Here is a 20,506-nt window from a genome sequence, read left to right on the forward strand (position 1 = left end):
AGGAACCAGGGGCAAGAAGTCGGGCTCAGCCCCTCAGGTGACCTTCCCCAGCACCTTCCCAGTGCTTCAGCCGCATAGGCAAGTACCTGCCTTTACAGGCATTTGTACACATGCTAAACATATATACCTCTGAGCTTTCTCCACAAACAGTTAATTAATTAATTTTTAATTATTTTAAGCCCTTTATTGGAATATAATTGCTTTACACTGTTGTGCCAGTTTTCGCTGTACAACAAAGTGAATCAGCTCCATCTACACATATATCCCCATATCCCCTCCCTCCTGCAACTCCTTCCCACCTTCCCTATCCTAGCCCTCTAAGTGATCACCCATCATTGAGTTGATCTCTCTGTGTTACGCAGCAGCTTCCCACTAACTATCTATTTTACATTTGGTAGTGTATATATGTCAATGCTACTCTCTCGCTTCTTTATTTTTTATTTTTCTGGCTCCTCTTCTCTGAGCTAAAATGTCTCTGCCAAAATAAGTCACTGGGCCACCCTCCACTTTGGAGGAAAAAAAGCTACAGAAGACACGGTCACTAGGAGCTTCTATTGTCCCAATAGTCACTTCTCTTATGTGTGGTTAGAGTGGCAGGAACATGACTACATGAAACCCAGTTATTTTAAACCAATAGCCTCAACTTCCTCTATGCACAAAAACCTCTTACTAGCTCTGCCTTGACTTTCACTTCCTTCCAGAGCCCTCCCTCTGGTAACCTGTCTCAGAGGCAGTAAAATAGCCCAAAGGCAGGAAAGCAGGGGACTCTGCCCTTGAATAGACGGAGGATCTCCTCAAGAGCAGAGCAGCACGGACTCAGCTGTGGATCAGCCTGTAGAGACTGTGGCAGAATGATTACTATGCGAGAGAAATGAACCCAGCTAACCTTCGCTGAAAAGTACAAAAAAGATGTGGGACCCATCTGCTTTTCTAGATTGAGTGTTAATCTGTAGTAGGTTCAGAACGCTGTGCTGGGTAGAGAATGGAAGTGATTACTTCAAACTAGGTAGCTAACGATTAACTAACAAACCCTCAAGCTGTCTGCCCCTGAAAGCCGATTTTACATGCACACACACAAATGGTGTAATAGTTGCCACTTACGGAGTTTGGGATTCACACAAAAAATTTGTAAATCACTATACTGTATACCTGTAATTTATGCAACATTGTACATCAACTATACATCAATAAAAAAAAGTGAAAAAAAAAATAAAGAACTGCCACCTAGTGCCAAATTACTCTGATAAATCATCCTGTGTGGCCCTTCAGAACTCAGGACTTCAGTCCACCAGCATCCCTGCCGTAGACTTCCTAACGAATACTCATAGTGTGCTGAGTACGTGCTGAGCAAGTGTCACTGTGTTCCACTTACCAGGGTGCAAAAGCGCTCATATGAAATAGATCTTAGTTTGAGCCACATGAAATTGCCTTTTTCTGTAGTTAAAAAAACTATCAAATATCAACAGTTTCATATGGTTCAACCTAAATTATTTCTAGGTTTTCTACCTAATGCATTTTCCTCTAGTTTCAAAAGTTACAGTAAGACTGTTTCACAGACAACGAGCAGCTTGGAAAATTCCTTCTTTCTGTCCTTCCTTCCTCCTCTTCCTTTCATCCCTCAGCAAACATTGATTGAGTGTCTTGAAAGAACAGTCCCTTGGCTGTCAGTTCTGTGAGGGCACAGCATCGAGCAAGGCGCCGCCCCGACCATGGATGTTTCCTAACGAGCAGGGGAGGCCAGCCTGAAACAACTCACAGCAGTGCACAGCCCGGCTCCCAAGAAGGTGCAGGTGAGACACGTGGGGTAGAGGGGGGAGGAGGTAAAGGAAGGCTCAGGAGAGTCCCAAGGAGAGTTCAACAGGCCCTGCCTCGGTTGAGAGTTTACCCTGTGCCAGGTACTGGGTGACGTCGGAGGGGAGGAGGGAAGCCTGGGATCCAGCATCGTAGACCTGTGGGGGTGCAGACGCCTCCGGACGGGAGCGTTTCTGGCTGTGGAGCTCACGGTGAGCACTGACCTGGTTCAGGGGCTCATGGTGCAGGGAGACCAAAGGCTAGCATCATGTAAGCACGCATCCTGTGTCAGGCGCTGCTCCTGGGGCTGTGTCCGCCTTGACTTAGTCCCCAGGCACAGCCCTTCTAAGAGGGGGTTACGATTATTTCCACAGGAGGAAACCGAGACACGGGGAGTGTGCCTGCTTGCCAAGGGCCACACAGCCACTTTACCGCTGTGCTGCACCTTTTCTGTGGGGAGATGTGCCTTTCAGAGGGCACCGCAGAGTTACAGAAGAGAAGGAAACATGCCACACGAGAGCAATGAAAATTCAGAGAACACCTAAGATGCGGTTTGCTCATATTCTAGGAGAGTAGGTATAAAAATGCTGGGAATATATACATATGTAATTATATATACAATTATATATACATTATATATTATAATATTTAATAATGTATTACCTATAATACAAATATATTAACATATATATTATATATATAACATGATATATATCACACAAATAATATAGTATATAATAATAATTATATGTTACATAATATATAAGGCAAGTCTGGAACTAGGGCAATATAGTCGATTAATGATAGATATAATTATTATACATAATATATAATATATTCTTCATATAGTATGTAATATTGTTATGTCCTTCATATAATATTTATAAATATAACAATATATAATTGTTACATTATTAACTCTGAAATGATGGCAAAATAATAGTTGATTAATAATAGACATAATAAATAACATATTATATACAATATATAATAATTATATATGTATATTACCTATCAACTGTTATTTTGCCCTGTTCCAGAGTTACCTTATATAGTTAATAACAGTCCTACTCTACTGACTAGACCGGTGGTTTCAAAGTGTGGTCCCTGGACTGGCAGCCCCTGGACCTCAGCCTCGATCTACCGTATCAGCAATTATGGGGCTGGGGCCTGGAAATCTGTGCATTAACAAACTCTCCAGACTATTCTCATATATGCTAAATCTTGAGAACCACTGGACTAGAGAAAATGTTATTAGCAGTCTAAACACTGCTGACCTCTTTTTATCCCATTTTAAGCTGTTACACACTCATTGAATTGGAAGAAAACCTTTGCCCTCTTAAGTAATAAGCATTTCCATTTTAATATCCTCTAAACTATTTAATTAGTAGGTAAATTTTTCATAGCTACCAGAGGTTAGGATTTGTGAAGTCCAGGTTAATAAGTATTTCTATTTTATTACCAAATTCAACATTGATTATTTTTCAAGGCCACAGCTTTTCTAAGAAAGGCATGCATTCGATTGCTTTCTTTCCTGGTGGAGGAGGGGATGAGAGAAGAATACAAACACATTAATTTATTTAACAAGCACTTATGCTGAGTGTTTGTTTAAGGGACCTCGGCAGAGGGCTTTCGGGAAGAGACGGTAACGTCTTGAACAGATTAGCCCCTTGGCAGCTCAGTGGGGCCCGTTCACGCACAGAAGAGCAGCAATGGGCTTCTAGTCCTGCCCTCGCATCCCAACAGCGAAAACCTTGTGAAAAACCATTTACCCAATTTACACTTTCTGAAATTGGGAAGAGCAGGATAATAATCAGCTTTGGTAATAGTGTCATCATTTAAAAAATGGAAAAGGTGGGCTTTTAAAAATTTGCCAAGTGTTGGCTTCTGAAATTAAAAATGCAGATGCCTCAGTGTTACTGCATCTGCCTCCTACACTGCCCTAGTCTCTCTCCATCCAATCCATCTTCCGTGCTGGCATCAACTCATCTTTCTAAAACTTACATCTCTGCAAACTCCTCAAGCTTTCAGGCATAAAGTGCAAACTTCTTAGCCTGCTTTACATGGTCCTTGTCCAGTTCACCCATCTCATCAGCCTCCCCTCCCCCTCCCTGACCCTGTTGTCTGCCAAGGGCCTTCCTCTTTACAACCCTGTCACCAGGCTCTGCTCACAGTCCTTCCTTTTCTAGAACATCTTTCTCTACCAGGCATGGGCCTCTTTCCTTTGACTCCATTAGAGCTCTTTTGACTGCAGAAAACAGAAACTCTATCCAAACCGGCACTAGAAAAAGGGAAATGTATCAGCTCATAAACCAAGGCTGGAGCTGCTCAAAAGATCCACTTAAGCAAGAGCCTCCTCCTTAATTTTTTTAGCAAAGACCTGGGGGCTCACTTACTGTGCTTTTAACACTGGCCTATCCTGAGCTAGTCACTGTAATTGTGACTGGCCAGCCTTGAGAACAGTGCTTGATGTAGATTAGGTACTCAATGAATATTTGATAGTTAAGAATGAATGAATGAATGAACGAACTCTCCAGTGCACTAAGTGCACCAAGTGCAATCAGAGTTATATCTAAGCGACAGTGAGGTGGCCAAAGCAAGGCATGTCCAGGAAGGCTTGGAATAGGTTAGCAAAGATTTTGCAGGTCAGAAAATGCCCGAGCTTGATCTACAAAGATAGGCAGAGTTCCCTACATCAGAGCAGGGGGATGGCAAGGAGGAGATGGAGACTGCTGCGGAGAGCTGGAGGAGGTTGGGTAAAGGCTGAGGGGCATGAAGCCAGCTGGTGTCTCAGGAAATGGTAGTGGTTCGTATGTGCTGGCCTCTTGGACACAGCTGGGGAGAGGAAGTGGATGAGGGCAAAAAGATGTGTGCAGGGTGACCGGGCAACGGGACAAGGTCATCAAAGGCCCTGCGTACCACACCAAAGAGTTTACTTTCAGGTAGCCAGGAGCTCTTGAAGGGGCTTTCACGTCAGGACAGTCAGGGGTTGGGTGCCAGCTCACTTGCCAGCTAGGTGGTGATGAATAAGTTACTTCAGTCACCCCCATTCCTCCTTCCCAGAGCTACTGTGAGGATGGAACACACAAAGCACCCCCTCCAGCACATGGTGCATGACAGACACTCAGTAAACGCTAGTGTTTCTTCCTTTTCTTGTCACCCGGTTGATTTTTACACTTAACTTACTAGAGGAAGAAAAAAGTCAGTAAATTAAAATCTTCATGTATAGCATTTCGCAATCCCAGAGTTCGGCCAGTATTTTAAAACTGGGAGAACTGGGTCATGCATTACTGGGGAACTGGGTCATGCGTTCCTTCCAAACATTCATGAGGGTAACTGTGGCTTCAATTTGCTCTCATCCCTATTTGTTCCATCACGATCTGAAGGTGTGAGATGTAGGCTGGCTGCTGAAGCGTGTATTTCATACTTGTCACTTCGGGATTTAGGGGAGGTCCACTTACAGCGCTTGACAATATTGCTGAATCCTTTTAAAATTCATTATAGCTCCAGGCTAAAGATACACAGAGGGATTTTCGTTCAGAAATCACAGAGGTAGACAGATTTCTCTGTAATGAACACTTGTCTTCTTAAGGAACTCCCTTAGCCAGACATATTTCTTCCGAAGAACAAATTAGTCAAGAGCAGGCAATGATTAGAATCACGCCACAGAGAGACAGGAGGACTGCTATTTGAAGAGGGAAACAATTCCCAATACAATGCTTTGTTTAGCAGCTTTCAAATTAGACACAAACAAGTTTATTTTGTCAGTGTGTAGAGTAGAAAGGACAGCAGCTTTGAAGTCAACCAAGACAGGTTCTAATTAATAGTTACTAGTGATACAACCTGCAAGTCACTAGGGCTATGACCCTGGGCCAACCCTGGGCCTCCCCAAGACTAGGATGTTATTGTTTGTGTTGTTGTTTTATTTTTGTTTTGTTTTGCTTTTTTACTGATAAAGCATAGGAACTCAAAACTCAAAGATTGTTTTGAAGCTGAATGAAATAATGTAGCTTTATAATGGATGAAAAACTATGTCATGATTGACAAATGTAAAGTTTTTCTGGTAACTATAAATTTCTTACAATCATTCAAGATTAAAAATATTAGAGTTATTTCATATCATGAATTGTTTTACATGGAATGTATATAAACTGATAAACTGTAACTAGCCCTACTCTGGTAAATGCACATTGGGACGTTGATAGCTATTCATTCTGCAGCTTATTTCTGGTTCTCAACATGAGTAGTAAAGAAGGATCTGTTGCACATGACAGTGATTTGACGTCTTAATAATTATTTTAAGCCATCAAATCACATGAGAGCAATAAAAGTTGCATTTGTAAACTTTAACTTATTCTCCCGATGGTTAGACACCATTAGCTTCATAAATGGGGACTAGGTACAAAGTGAATTATTAACTTTGTGGAAACTTCAAAGTGATTATGTGTAAAGGGAGACAAAACCAATCGGGACATTTATAAACTATTGTCATAAAACCTAGCCAGACATTTCATTATCAAGGAATGAGCAATGCTAGTTCTGCAACCTGTTCCAGAGGCAACAAGACACAAATCATCTAAGATGTAGCTTCGACAGTCTCACTTCCATTAATGTCAATGGAAATCTTTCAGGAAAAAAATCCTTCATCTTCCCCACAGTCAGTGTGGAAAAAATCCTACACATTCTTACAGGCTAAGCTTTTAATTCTCAAAGACTACAGGTACTTCCCTGGTGGTCCAGTGGGTAAGACTCCACGCTCCCAATGCAGGGGGTCCAGGTTTGATCCCTGGTCAGGGAACTAGATCCCGAATCCATGCCACAACTAAGAAGTCTGCATGCTGCCACTTAAAAAAAAAAAAAAAGATCCTGCATGCCACAACAGAGATCCCACGTGCAACTAAGACCCAGTGCAGCACAAATAAATAAATAAATAAAATATTTTTAAAAAGTAAATAAAGCCTACTGATTGGAACTTTGACCTTTCTTTCCTCCTGTTTTACTGATAACCTGGGGGGTCTCATGTTCCACAGAGGCTCTCCTTGGCCAGATCCAATACTGCAGATAGGGCTGTGTTTCTTCTCATTCTTTTAAAAAAGATTTCCTGGCAAAATGATAAAAAATCTGGTTTCTCAGAGTTCACTAGGACCCTTTAACAGATTGCCATAATCTTATTTAAGTGCATGTTATTATTAAGAAATCTACACATCCACTTCTTCGGAGCCAGGGGGCAAGAGATGGAGAGATGTACTCTGGAGGTGGTTTGGAGGTTATTTCTTGTGTCTACCTGGTAATCCAGATACTACATTTCTACCCATTTCAGTAAACACTAGATGTCCCTTTTTCTGATTTAACGTCATCATGTAAAAGCATAGTGAGATGATTTGATTAAAATGAAAATAGACCCCAGATGTGATTACCTGAGCTTTCTCCATATTGGTTACAAGCCGTGAATGCAGAATAAGAGTGTGGAGGGCAGGGGGTGGGGGTGGCGTGAGTTAGAGCTGTTCCGGTTATAAAGACGGCAGACATTGCCATTGCTCAGCTCAAGAGCTCAGCAGGAATGACTCAGTCACCACTGAAACAGGCAGCAGAGCACAGAGAGCCCCAGGGGCGGCTCTGTCCGAGACCTTGGGACTCAATTTCTTTCTCTCCACTTCCAGGCTCCACTTTCTCGGGCTCTATGTGGTGGCTGGAAGGCTTCAGCTACCCAGACTCTACTTCCTGTTGAATCCAGCCCAGCAGAAAACGGGCCGAAGGGCCTTCTTCTGGGAACTCACATTGCAAGTCTGCTGGTTTCATGGATTCCTACTTGACTGTGTGCCAACCCTTGAACCAATCACAGTGGCCATGGAAATATGACCCCTTGGATCAGCCTTGAACCACCAATCCACCTCTGGGATCACAGGAGGACATAAACTGAGAGTGGGAGGGGAGGTGGCTCTGGGTGCAATTTCCAAAAAGGGTGCCTGCTTCTAGGCGGCAAAAATGACAGCTACTCACGGTGGGGATAGAGGTGGGGAGCCTGGTAAGTCTTGATGAGACAGACCCAAAGCTGGTGGAAGGAGAGGCACTGGAGGAGTAAGAAGGAGGCTGACACCCTCTGCCAGGCCAAGGAAAGAGAATAATGGGACTCCCTAAAGTGGTGTCTCATCCCACCAGTGCTTGTTGTCACCACGTCCCCTTGAGCTTTGGGCCTCAGTTTCTCATCTGTACCGGGAAGAGAGTAAGAGCAAGTCCATGGTTCTTTATTGGAATATGCATCCGAATTACCTGGAAAGCTGTTTTCAGATGACACAGGCCGCAGAATCAGTTCTGTTGCCCACCCCCAAGGAGCGCCATTGGGAAGAACTCTGAGTTCATAATCAGGGCAAACTCTGCAGTGTCTGGAGGCGGCGGCAGTCCTGGGCGACAGAATCATTTATCTGCCACAGTCAAAGGTGAGAAAAGTGGCATAATAATTCCTCCCAGAGACGTGCAAATATAAACTTCCTTAAAAGGTGTGCTTTTTGTCCATCAAATGGCTGCCCAGAGCGGCAGTTCTCCACGTGTGGTCCACCAATGTTTGGGGGACCCTTAGATCCTTTCAGAGGGCCCATAATATCAAAACTATTTTTATTAATTGCTTTTTCCAATTCAACATTGTAAGCAATCTTTAAGAAACTACCATTTGTTAACTTTTGTTCTATTGTTAAAAAAGTTTAAAAATCCAAATTTACCTAAAAAGCCTGTAAAAACATTCTTCCTTTTCCCAACGACATATCTGTCTGAGGCCAGAGCTTCTTCCTATACTTCAAACAAAATAATACATCACCACAGATTGAATACAGAAGCAGGTGTGAGAATCCAGATGTTGCCTGTTAAGCCAGACACTTAAGAGATTTACAAAATGTAAAACAATGCCAATATTCTCACTATGTTTTGTTTGTTTGTTTTGGAGAATGGGGTTATTTTTCACAAAAATATGTTGTTTAAACAAACACACAATGACTTTATTACTGTTATGTTTAGAAGAATTAAATTTTTTCTCAGTTTTACTTTCTAATGCAGTAAATATCAGTAAAGTCACATAAACAAAAGCTCTTTGGGATCCCCAGTAATTTGAAAGCGTATAAAAGGACCCTGAGGCCAAAAAGTTTGAGTGTCTCTGGACCAGAATCTCAGTGAGTCAGATCATTGGGACCATTTTTATATCTAAGCATCCCAAGCTGGAAGAACTGCCCATCTGCTTACACAAAGAATGAGCAAGAACCACAAAACAGACACCCCCCAGCCACTGTGTAGCCTCATCTATGCTATAAAACCCGGGGAAATGGGGACAATTCAGTGGATTCACTGCTGAAGATTTGTTCTCACTCATTACTCCCACATCTGTTACCGGTGGTCCTTTGAGACTACAGGCAGCATGTAACTCTTCCACGAGCAACTAGATGGCACTGCTTGCATAGAAAATACTTCAGCACAGGTGGCATCGAGCTGTTTTCTAGATTTTGGATGCGGATGAATAAGGAGGGTTTGGACCATCTTATTCTGACACTCCCTGAATGTATTAGGATAACTTTCCTTTTTGTTCCTGTAAAGATCTAATCTTGAGACCACTGACAGCGAGGGACTGGTAAAAAGAAAAGCTTTCCGATAAAGATAAATCTAGTGTACGGAACGACCTAATTCGTTTTTAGTTATTCCTCCATAGCAGGGGTTCTCAGCTTTAGCTGCATATCAGAATCACCCAAGAATGTAAATTCCAGATGCTCAGCCCTTATCCCAAGTAGTTAGATCTGTTTTGTGGGGGTGTGGCCCAGGCATTGGTATTTTTGAAAACTCGCCAGTGGGCAGGCAAGGTTAAGAGTCGTAGTCCTACAAACTTTGTCATTAAGAAAACCTCCCACTAGCCCCTAAAGAAGACACTAACTGCTTCTTGCCTCTTCATTAAATTCTCTTAATCCTACCACATCTAACTGTCCCCATCATTTAAATTTTAGCCAATAATCTGGGGAAAGGACCCAGGAAAAAAGGAGTAAAGCAAACCTTTGAACCAACTCAGGTAACCAGAACCACCAGCGTTTACTCTCTTAAGAATGTTTACATGCAGGACTCTCTATGCAGAGGTAGAGGGAGAAAGAATGCCAGTGCCTAAATTAGGACAAAAAAAGACTCTCAGAAATATAGGAGGCATTAGAGGAAGTGCGACAGGTGTCCTTAAAAGAAAACGCTCCCCAAGTATCTGACAACCTTTACTTCCCCATCTGATCTTTCATCTAACCAGGGATTGAGGACTTTAGAATCAGCTGGGAAACCTTAAAAATAGAGGTGCTTGAGCTTCATCAGTAGAGGCTTTGATTCAGTAGGTCAGGAGGTGTTAACATGGGTCTTTTAAAAAAAAAGCTCCCAGGGTGATTCTAACCCGAAGCTGGTTTGAGAACAACTGACCTAGCCAAATCAGCTCTTTTTCAGACTGCTTGATAAATTCCACACCATTAGGGGATTCTGATTTAAAATAACGCTCAGTGAAACCTAGTTTCATGAGCAAATGTAATCTCAATTCAAATCCATTCTTACAGCGTTCCATCGCGTCCCGCTTTATGACGCGTGTGTGCCAGTAGGAAGATGGGTGATCAGAGTCATTACTGTACCTGTCACTTTTCCTAGCTAAGTTACGCTCATCTTCATTTATCCTTTCTCCTGAGAAAAGACTGGTTATGTCACTCACATATCATTTCCAAGGGACCTCCTGTGGAGCAAAGCTACAGGTTCTCCAGACCCCGTAATATGGATGTATCTTTTTCAGCCCCTGGATGCTTTCTACGTAAACAATGCCGGCTTTCTTTGGCAAATGGATGCAGCATCTCTGCTTGGGGGAAGGCAATGGGTGACACCATGTTTGAATCAACTGTCCTTAATGAAGTTACAAAGCCTCTCCACCCTCCAGGACCAAGACCCTTCCATAATGGCACAGTGGTGGAGCCCATCCACAAAAAGGGCGACCTCGCCATCTTGCATTAATGCCAATCGTGGCTTCTGAACCTGGTGAACAAACATTCTAGAGGAATTAGAACAAGCCTAACACACTGCTAGGCACAGATTTTATTCTATTCACTCCTTGCATTGGTTACTCTCTGCCACATCCCCCTGCCCCCAAATTCATTCCCTCCCCACCTATGTTTGAGAGATTGACTCCTATGGACTGTAACCCTGGCTCCTTTGTCCTCTCTGGCTTCTGGTTGGATCTGTCCGATGGGAGATACAGGCAGGAGATCAAAGGGTGGGGGGACAGAGGAGTTGAGGTATTTCTTCCCCTGCCGCCTCCTTCTTGGTGGTGCAGCACGCAAAGGTCACACCCTTGCTTGACTCTGGGGGCCTCTCTCTAGGAGAGACCCCTCCTGGGGGAGTTCCCTTTTTGTGAGAGCCCCCTACCTACAGAAGCCCTTCTCCTGCGGTCTCCCCGTTTTGTGGCAGCCCCCTCCCGTAGGAGTCTCTCCTCCAGCTCCCATAAGACCCCAGAAACCCCAGTGCCTTCCCTAGTCCCTTCCGCACTGAGAAGGTAACAGCTCTCACCATTGCCAGTCCCTGGGAAAGACCCCTTGTTAATCAAATTCTCTTCAAAATCCCAGTGAATGTGTCTTCTATATCCTTCTGGGCCCTGACTGCTGGGACACCTTTAAGACTAACTGCAATCTGAATTCATTTTTCACTTTGCAGTCATTCACACAGGAGTCCTGTACATGTAACTTGTACTCCTCAAAGCATTTTTTTCTATCCAAGCCTCTGTGACCTCTAGATGTCTTTGAAATACTCCGACAAATGAGCTGGGTGCCTCAGTTTCCTGTTGTGTAAAACAAAGGGATGCACGAGATGGTCTCCAAGACTCTCCTCCTCCAGGCTCTAGCTTCTCACGATGCCACAGTGGGTCAGGGTTTAGCCCAGAGGCAGAAGGAGCTGCACAGAGACAAGACGGTGCGAGACACTAAGGCACCCTCTTGGTGTATCTGAGATACACTGTTCCTTAGGGTGTGAGCCAATCTGTTCCGTTTTGAAAATTATCCATCTGTTCATTCAACAGTGTTTACTCTGCTGAGCCCTTCATGGGCTGGGCTTCAGGGTTGGATGTAAACCAAGGAGTGACCTGGGCCTCCAGCTGGTCAACTTCTAGAGGAGGAGAGAGGTGTCCAAACCAGGGGTTCTCAAACTTGGGGTGTGTGTGTCCTGGAGCCACCTGGAGGTTTGGTCACACACTGGCTGGCAGGTGCCACGCTAAAGGTCCTGACCCAGTAGTGCTGGGTGGGGGGCAGAGAGGTACATTTCTAATTAGTCTCTTGGATAATGTGATGCTGCCAGTCATTGAGGGGAGACACTGAGAACCACTGATTTCAACAATTACCTAAGACACAGGCAGGTTAAATTATCTTAAAGATTATGTGCAAAACATTAGCCCAAAAAATGATACAAATGAGCTTATTTACAAAACAGAAGGAGACTCACACACATAGAAGATAAACTTATGGTTACCAAAGGGGAAGGAGGGGAGGGATAAATTAGGAATTTGGGACGAACAGATACAAACGATTACATATAAAATGGATAAACAGTAAGGACCTACTATATGGCACAGGGAACTCTAGTCAATATCTTGTCATAACCTAAAATGGAAAAGAATCTGGAAAAGTATATATACAAAACGGAATCACTTTGCTATACAACTGAAACTAATACAACACTGTAAAAAAATAGATTTTTGTTTTGAAAAAAAAAAAACAAAAACCAACCCCTGGGATAGTGGTGAGATGGGAGCAATCCTTTAGAGTGGGTGAGGGAGGGTGAGTCCCAGCAGATTTTATTAGGGAGGCTGTGCTTGTCTCTAAAGGGTGAGCAGAAAGCTGATGATCACAGGAGAAGGAAGGCACGTCAGACGGGGGCACAGAGAGAGGGGAGGCGAGGGCCACAGAAACATCCATGGACCAAAGGCCAGGGAGGGAGGCCAGCCTCCACAGACGGGCTGGGAAAGGCGGGGCCGGGCTGCAGTGGGCATTGCCTGGCCCACCGTGGACCCCAGGCCTGGCTGTGTCTCTCGCCTTCCCGCAGGGTAGCCTGACAGCATCTGTCCTCGCCGTGATCTCTCGCTTCCTGCCCTTGGGCACCCACCTGGTTCTCCGCAGGCACAGCCTGGGGCGTGAGGCACGTACCAGCTCACAGGCAACCTCAACCAACAGAGGTCAGGAGGTGGCGGGCAACTACCACCTCCTTTCAGCTTCTCTCAGGGGCAGTTCTTCATGGCTCTTCGGAAGGTGCCCAACTCAACAACCTGCATTTCATTTCTACTGGCTTCTCTCCTCGTCTGTTTCACCCCCTCCTGCTCCCTGGGCTGCCTTCCCAAGTTACCAATGCACCAAACCCTTGTCTCAGACTCTGCTTCCAGGGGAGCCCGGGGTTACAGGGGCTGCAAACGTCCTGCTAAGGAATGTGAACTTTTTCCTGTGGACAAACCAAATCAGACGGTTTCCAAGATGAAAACAACAGCAAGGGCAACACTCCGATGAATGAAAAACCACCAAAGGGCACCAGCCATGGGGGGCCATCATGGGACTGGTGGGGAGAACCAGTCAGGGTGAGCTGAACCCACTACGAGGCTTCTGTTAGCAAGCGAGGCCTAAAGAGTCACGCCCTGGGGTGGGGGGCACTCCCTCTTGCTCCAGGACAATGGAAAAAAATGTGACATGGATATTAGGCAAAGATATCTTGCACGCCAACTGACTCCCATGGTGGAAACAGTGAAATAATAAAGGAGGAAAGGTTCACCCTGGACGTAAAGAAAATAATTATTTCTAAAAGAAAATACACGGTGGGGTCAGGGTTGGAGATCATTCCTCTCTGAAACACTCATCTGTACATGAGGACATCCTAACTGGGTGCAGCCCTTCACTCCAGAAAAGGCCACTCTCCTGCTTTCACAGCAAGACAAGCAGAAACCAAAGAGGCTTCCTTGCTGCCATAGGAAAGCAAGGCAAATCTGGAAGCTGGACTGAGGCAGCTTGAAAGGAGGGTGGGAAGAGGTGGCAGGGCATGGGAAATGGGGAGAGGGCTGGAAAGAGCCCCAGGGGAGCACCCCTGAGGGGTCTATAGGTGGGCAGGGGGCGAGGTCAGGGAGGAAGCAACAGTCACCCCATTTCCAGGGACAGTCACGCCCCTCTCTATGTTTGGTGATTTAGGTCCTGTTCTATAATTACCATCTTCTAGCCCCCAACCTTCAGTAAAAGGCTTCTAAATACAGACTCTTTGCTAAGAATCCAAAAGAGAAATGAAAGAAAATAAAGAGCTATCAGAATGAGGAAAGGGGACAGGGAGAAGGCATGGGAAAACCGTCTGGGTCCAGAGCGTTGGAGCTGTGCATGCGTGTGTGTGATCTGCTGAGTAGAGAAGATGTTTTACTGAGGGTTTGCGTTAACGCAGGGGTCCCCAATCCTTGGGGCCAGGGACTGGTACTCGTCCAAGGCCTGTTGGGAAGCGGGCTGCACAGCAGGAGGTGAGCGGCGGGCAAGCAAAGCTTCATCTACTGCTTCCCCTCGCTCCCCGTCGCTCTCATTACCGCCTGAACCAGCCCCCCACCCTCGCCCCCCTGTCCGTCTGTGGAAAAACTGTCTTCCACGAAACCAGTCCCTGCTCTCAAAAAGGTTGGGGACTGCTGCTTTAACGTATGTGAATTTAGGACATGAGGTATTCTGTTTTCCTCTTTAATTTTCTGAAGAGCATCCTGCCTTTATCATGGTTCAAAATTCAAAGAGTGTGGAATAATAGCAGGAGACGCCTTCCCACCCTTACATCTTAGACACTCCCTTCCGCTCCCCACTGGCGACCCTGATACTAGCTCTTGCATCCTTCAAGGGATATTTTATGATTTTGCAAGGAAAAAATATGTAAAATCTTTTCTTCCTGGTTTACACAAATGAAACCATACTACATATACTATACTGTATTCGTTTTTGCATTTGGTAACTCTGGGTCATCTTTCCAAGCTGGTCCGTATGAAGGCATCCTCATTCTCTTCTGTGATATGCTGCATGATATTCCTGAACATGGGTATACCGTAATTCATCCAAGCAATCCCCAAATGATGGGCATTTAGGTTATTTCCTGACTTTTGCTATCACAAAAAATAGTGAAATGAATAATGGTAAACTATAATATATTCTTAAATGTGCCTGCTTTACTTAATTTACTTAAATTTACTTAACAAATTTGCAGCCAAATTTACTTTAAAAATATGTGCTATTGAAAATATTGTTGTCACATATATTTGATTCAGTCAGGTATCCTTTACAAGACAGTTTAGTTATTAGAGCTAGTAATAGCAGCATATTTTCAAAAACACATCATTTAAATATTAAGTGATTCTTACCATCAGTTGACTTAGGATGGTCAAAGGCAAGGGTGTTTGCTTAAGGCAACAAGGGCAATAATAACAGAAAGAGGTCCAGCTGCTCCATAGATTTAAGAAGCTTTGAACTTGGAGTTAGGAAGTCTGGGTTTGATTCCTCATCCTGCCATTGTGACTTTTTCAATAAAGTGGGGATAATGATTTTTGCCCCATGTACCTGGCAAAGTTGTTCTGAGGATAAAATGGGAAATTATTTCACACGTGTGAAATCTGTTTACGAACTGCAAATGTCTGAACCAATGATAAATCCTGTTGTTATTCTTACATTGCTTACAGCACTGATTTTGGAGGTCAGAAGACAATCCATCTATGGAATAAATTCTGAAATAAATTTCTTAAAAGAAATTACACTGGGCAAGACCATTTTAATTAAATGCACCAATGGTGGCCCTTATATATCATATTTTAAACATCAATTCAAGAATCAGAAAGGAAACAGGTCCCTATTGGCTGACAACCACAACATATTTTTTGCACCTTCTCCCCTCCCCACTTCATCAGCAGTTATTAAAATCAAGTTCACTGCTAACCACCTTGACAGGAGATAAATCTGGAAACTACTCAAATCTGATGGGGTAGGTAATATCTTTTTGCCAATTTACACTGTTGAATATTCTTGGGTTTACAGGTAACATAGTCTCTCCGGATTCTTTAGGAAATGATCAAAACAATAAATGGGCAAACAGAGTTTAAGTATCCTGAAAAATGAAACGATGGGCCGTCTGGATTTGAGAAATATTAGGAAACCTACCCATTTCACTCATTAAAACCTTCAAGAAGTGCCATTACTGAAGCAGACAGGTGCCCTGGGCATTTCTCAATCAATCCATTCAAGTTTCTGCCACCTCTTTTCTAGTTACTGCCTCCATGGCAACGGTCCACTGACCTGCCCTTAAGGGAAACAGAATTTCTGGCCAGACTGAGACCTTTAATAATTCCACTTGTCAATACAGGTCAGAGAGAAACAGATGGAGTCATACCAAGTTACTTCACAAATCCACTAACAAAGTGAGTGACCCCCGGCAAATGACCAGACCCAGTGTTCGGCGTGTTCTCCAGGAAAGCCAAACATTGCATTGTTAGCGTCTAAGAAATCTGCATAGCCAAAACCTGTCCTTCAAATGTTTCACTGTGCTTGGACTTCCTCCTTCAACGTTTTCTTTATTTATCTTTTCCTAAAAAGGTAAAAGTGCACTGGGTGGCTCACTCAAAGTGATTATTAATCAGATTACTAATTTCCCTGCAAAGTTTAATTTTAGTAAATAAATGCAAAATGATCTATAAGAAAGGGTATATTTTGTCATGTAAATTTCCTTATGGAACTATTATCTAGAAATATCAGTTTCTAGTGACCTAATTTCCCTCGAAGTGGAGGACATAAATCCATGAATATCAGCTCCAATACCCAGGATCTAAACTCTCACCCCAAATATACAAGAGTCACTTCCTACTCACCTCTTTTCCTGGAAATGTTCTAGTGTGTTGCCTGAAGTTGTAACAGATTGCCTTTTTGGTGGCATCACTCTCCAATTCAGAAATATAACCCCCACTTCAGAGATTTATTTTACAATTCATCTTCTGATTTGCCATGGCTGGGAAGGTCAGCTTGCAGATTTTCTATTCTAAATTACTTTTGAACAGATTTTGCAAACAGACTAAGGAACGAGTTTTACCTAGACAGGAACAAACTCTGAAAGTTGGGACTCAAGTCCTCTCTCTCTCGTTTGTTGAAATGTAAACAATCAGAAACCCCACCATTTCCCAAATCAATTGTTTGCAAAAGGATAAACAGGTGCTTTGGAGACTCTGGAGTTATAAAAAGAAAATGGCAAATGATTTTTTCATGGGCCAGCTGCTCAACTGATGTGATTCTGAGGAAGGTTCTCCCAGGCTCCAAAGCTCAATTAGCAAATCAATTAAGATCATCCCCTGTCTGCCCACAGGACTGCCTGCCATCCTCTGCTCTCCTCCTCATTTCAGTGCTTTCTGGTGCATTCCCGTCGCCAAAGCTGGAGCCCAATCAGTCAACCTGAGGTTCCTTTGCTTCCTGCTAACACTGGACAACAGGGGGAGGAGGGGGGCCGTTCCGGTTTAATTAAGGACTAGCAACCACCAGAAGCAGCAGCACTCCCCCTGCTTGTTTATATCTGCCCCAGTCCAAGCTCGCCTTACAAGCTGGGCTCAGCACAGACTCAGCAGGGGCTGACTGGTGTGGCTGCCTGTCACTTTCTTTCAGCGGAATACAGCTAGGACCAGGCAAAGCAGATGGTTCCTAAAGGGGCACATCCAAAAAATCTGCTAGCAAACTGCGGTGGTGTCTTTCAAATAAACAGCAACCTACTGGAGAGGAAAATCAGATCTTCCTCGCCACATCCTGCCTTGACGCAACCAGCTTGAACATCACCCACTTAGGAATTTCTAATCCTTGGCGAGGCATAACCCCTCCTCCTTTGGGGCAAAGGACAGCCTGTCTTTCCAAGCCTCCCAGAGACAGCCGTCGTCACCACTAATGTTCCCACCTCTGTCAGTAAAATCTGTTATCCAGGTAAGACCGCCTTCGAGAGACGGCTGACCTGTGGATCACTCACAGCCACCCAGTCCGAAGAGAAGCAAATACAAATACCATGTATTTGGCCAGCTGGGTGGAACTAGAGATGGAGCCAGCAACACCTCAAAGGGTACTTAAAAAACAAGTGGCTGTTGTCATCATAAAACATTCATGGGCTTTTTTTCCTTTCAAATTCCAAATAAACTCACAGAGAATTATCTATGGAAGTCCTGGCTCTGACTGCGTGAATTTGGGTAAATCACTGAACATTTCTGGACCTCACTGTCCTCATCTGTAAAATGAAAGATTTCCAAGCTCCCTTTTAAGATGAAAATTCTAAAGTTCTTTGGGTGGTGGTGGGCTGGTCTCCTCCAATATTTTAGCAAATCCCATGGAATTAATCGTCCGGTTTGTCAGCATAGATTAAAAACAGAGAGACTGTTTTTGTCCCGCACGTAGCTTACCTTTTCAACCGCTGTGTGTTCTTCATTTGTGACGCTGGCTTTTCTTGATTCATTCTTAGACCTGCTTAGCCTTCTGGAAACTTTTTCTCTGAGTAAAGTGGCATATCCGATGTGTTCATAGATGGGGTTTGTTGTCATTTTAGAAATGTATTCAGAAGCTTTTGTTTCTATGTACAGTGTTATCAAGCCATCTGTGACCAGATCGTGAATCGATTCAAACCTCTTCTCGCCCACAAAGTGTTTTCCATCATAGAAGAGCCTATAGTTTAAGGTCTGGTTTCCAAACCTGCCCGTGAGGAAGGAGAGATCACAGCAGTGAGCATCAGCCTTGCAGGTGATTCTCCCAAGAACACCGCGTATGCATAAACGGAGCCTCAGAGTCCGTCAACTGATAACAGGAAATGTATACGCCTCTAACATGCTTCTGGGTGCTTTGTAAATGAAGTGAAAAATTTAAAAAAATAATTGGGGGGGGAGGGGGAGCAACTGATTAATGGGTACAGAGTGTTTGGGATGATGAAAAAGTTTTGGGAATGGATAGTGGAGATGGTTGCATGACATTGAGAATGTATTTAATGCTGCTGAATTGTACACTTAAAAACGGTTAAAATGGTGCACTGTATGTTATGTATATTTCAGCATGACAAAAAAATGGGAAAAAAAATAAGTATAGTCTCTTGTAAAGCAGTTGCAACAGTGGATGAAATCAGGCTCACCTTAGTGCTAACGTGTAGCACCCTGGCTGGCGCTGGCTTTCTCGAAGAATGTAGGCGCCCTCCACGCCTCCAAGAAGCTCATCTGCCTGCTCTCGGGAGATGATCCCGTGAAACCTGAAGAGAGATAAGACCATCGCGGATCTGAACAGACCACATACCAGGTATGGACCACAAAGAGCTGGCTAAAAAAGACAGCGGGGCCACCTGGAATCTACAGGTCCCCACTTCAACGAAGAGGGGAGTGACTACCGTGTACTTCCAGATGGGCCCAGAGCCGCCCCCAACGTGCACCCAAACAGACAAGGAGCGTTCGAGCAGGTAAAACAAAAGGAAGAACACCCAGTCCACCTGGCTTTCTGCTTTTGTCTTTGCTCACAAGCTAAAAATGAAAGACAACCAAAAGCCAGGTTAGGGCTCCCCTTTTAGCCACGGGGAATACCAAAAGAGCATTTACCAATTTAGCTCTCCGCTCACTGTGCACTCTCCTGATTGCAAACGAGCACGTTCTGATGAACACCCTGCTTACTGCAGGTGTGGGGTGTTGTTCATTCTAGAGGCTCATCCTCTGGAGAGAAGAGCCAGCAGCAATGAATGGTCTTCCATTTCTTTAAATTTTGAGAGCAACCGCTTAGGGATATGTTTGGAAAATGTACCTATTTTTCCTTTTTAAAGATAATGTTTATTTATCCCCCTGCAATTTAAAAAGTAGTACACATGCACGTAGAAAACTCGGTAGGATTGCAGGCTTGGCCAGTGACTGCTTTGCTCTGGAGGGAATGTCTGAGCCCTAGAGAGTGGCCAGTGACGCCAGGGGAGGAGAGAACAGGGCAGGAGTTAGGGACAGACAACCAGCCAGCTCTCTCTGCTGCCCTAAAACAGAGACAGCTGCTCACCCCTGTTATCAGGGATTTGACCAATCTGTGATCCAGAGGAAAGTGGGAACTCAGTTGGGCAGTGAGGCCAGCGCCAAGGGGCCCGGGCTCCTGGGAGAGGGAACAACACCCTCTTTGTAGGATTACCCAATCTGAGGGAATTTGGGGGAATATATTAGAGAAGAAATTTTCTGGACAGGGAATCCCCTTTTACCTTCCTGGAAGGGAGAGGGAAGGGAGGGAAGTTGGCTACACAATATTTTTTTTTTCCTCCCAGGAATGCAAAGATTCTTAGAGGACACATGTACCAAGATAATATTTTGGAAAAAAAATATACCTATCACAACACTTATGTCCTAATTCCCTTCTATTCTTTACAACTAGGCCTCACAAGCTGAAGCTTTAGTCCTAGGGGAGAGAGGTCAAATGCTCTGGCCTTGAATTCTCAGATCAGCTCTCAAAAGTCTAGGGCAGGGCTTCCTAGGTGGTGCAGTGGTTAAGAATCCGCCTGCCAATACAGAGGTCACGGGTTCGATCCCAGCTCCAGGAAGATCCCACATGCCGCGGAGCAACTAAGCCCATGTGCCAAAAAAAAAAATTTAAAAGTCTAGGGCAGTGATAGCTTGGGAAAAAGGGGTGTTCTGGCTTCCCAAATTTTGGTTTTAAATCTTGAAAACCAATGCGTGGAG

The 20,506-nt window shown here is 44.2% G+C and overlaps 1 protein-coding gene across 3 annotated transcripts in view; it reads right to left on the bottom strand.

Annotated features, from left to right (window-relative positions):
• Positions 1-20,506, bottom strand: part of CHN2 (chimerin 2) — a 293,355-nt gene that overhangs the window by 88,143 nt on the left and 184,706 nt on the right. For all 3 annotated transcript variants that reach the window (XM_057732666.1, XM_057732665.1, XM_057732668.1), the window contains 2 exons: positions 18,946-19,059; positions 18,230-18,515 (listed from right to left, as the gene is read on the bottom strand). In XM_057732666.1, the coding sequence (XP_057588649.1) occupies positions 18,230-18,515; positions 18,946-19,059 (400 nt within the window). The remainder of the gene's footprint in view (positions 1-18,229; positions 18,516-18,945; positions 19,060-20,506) is intronic.

This window comes from Hippopotamus amphibius, chromosome 4 (genome assembly GCF_030028045.1).
Source record: "Hippopotamus amphibius kiboko isolate mHipAmp2 chromosome 4, mHipAmp2.hap2, whole genome shotgun sequence".
NCBI classification, from domain to species: domain Eukaryota; kingdom Metazoa; phylum Chordata; class Mammalia; order Artiodactyla; family Hippopotamidae; genus Hippopotamus; species Hippopotamus amphibius.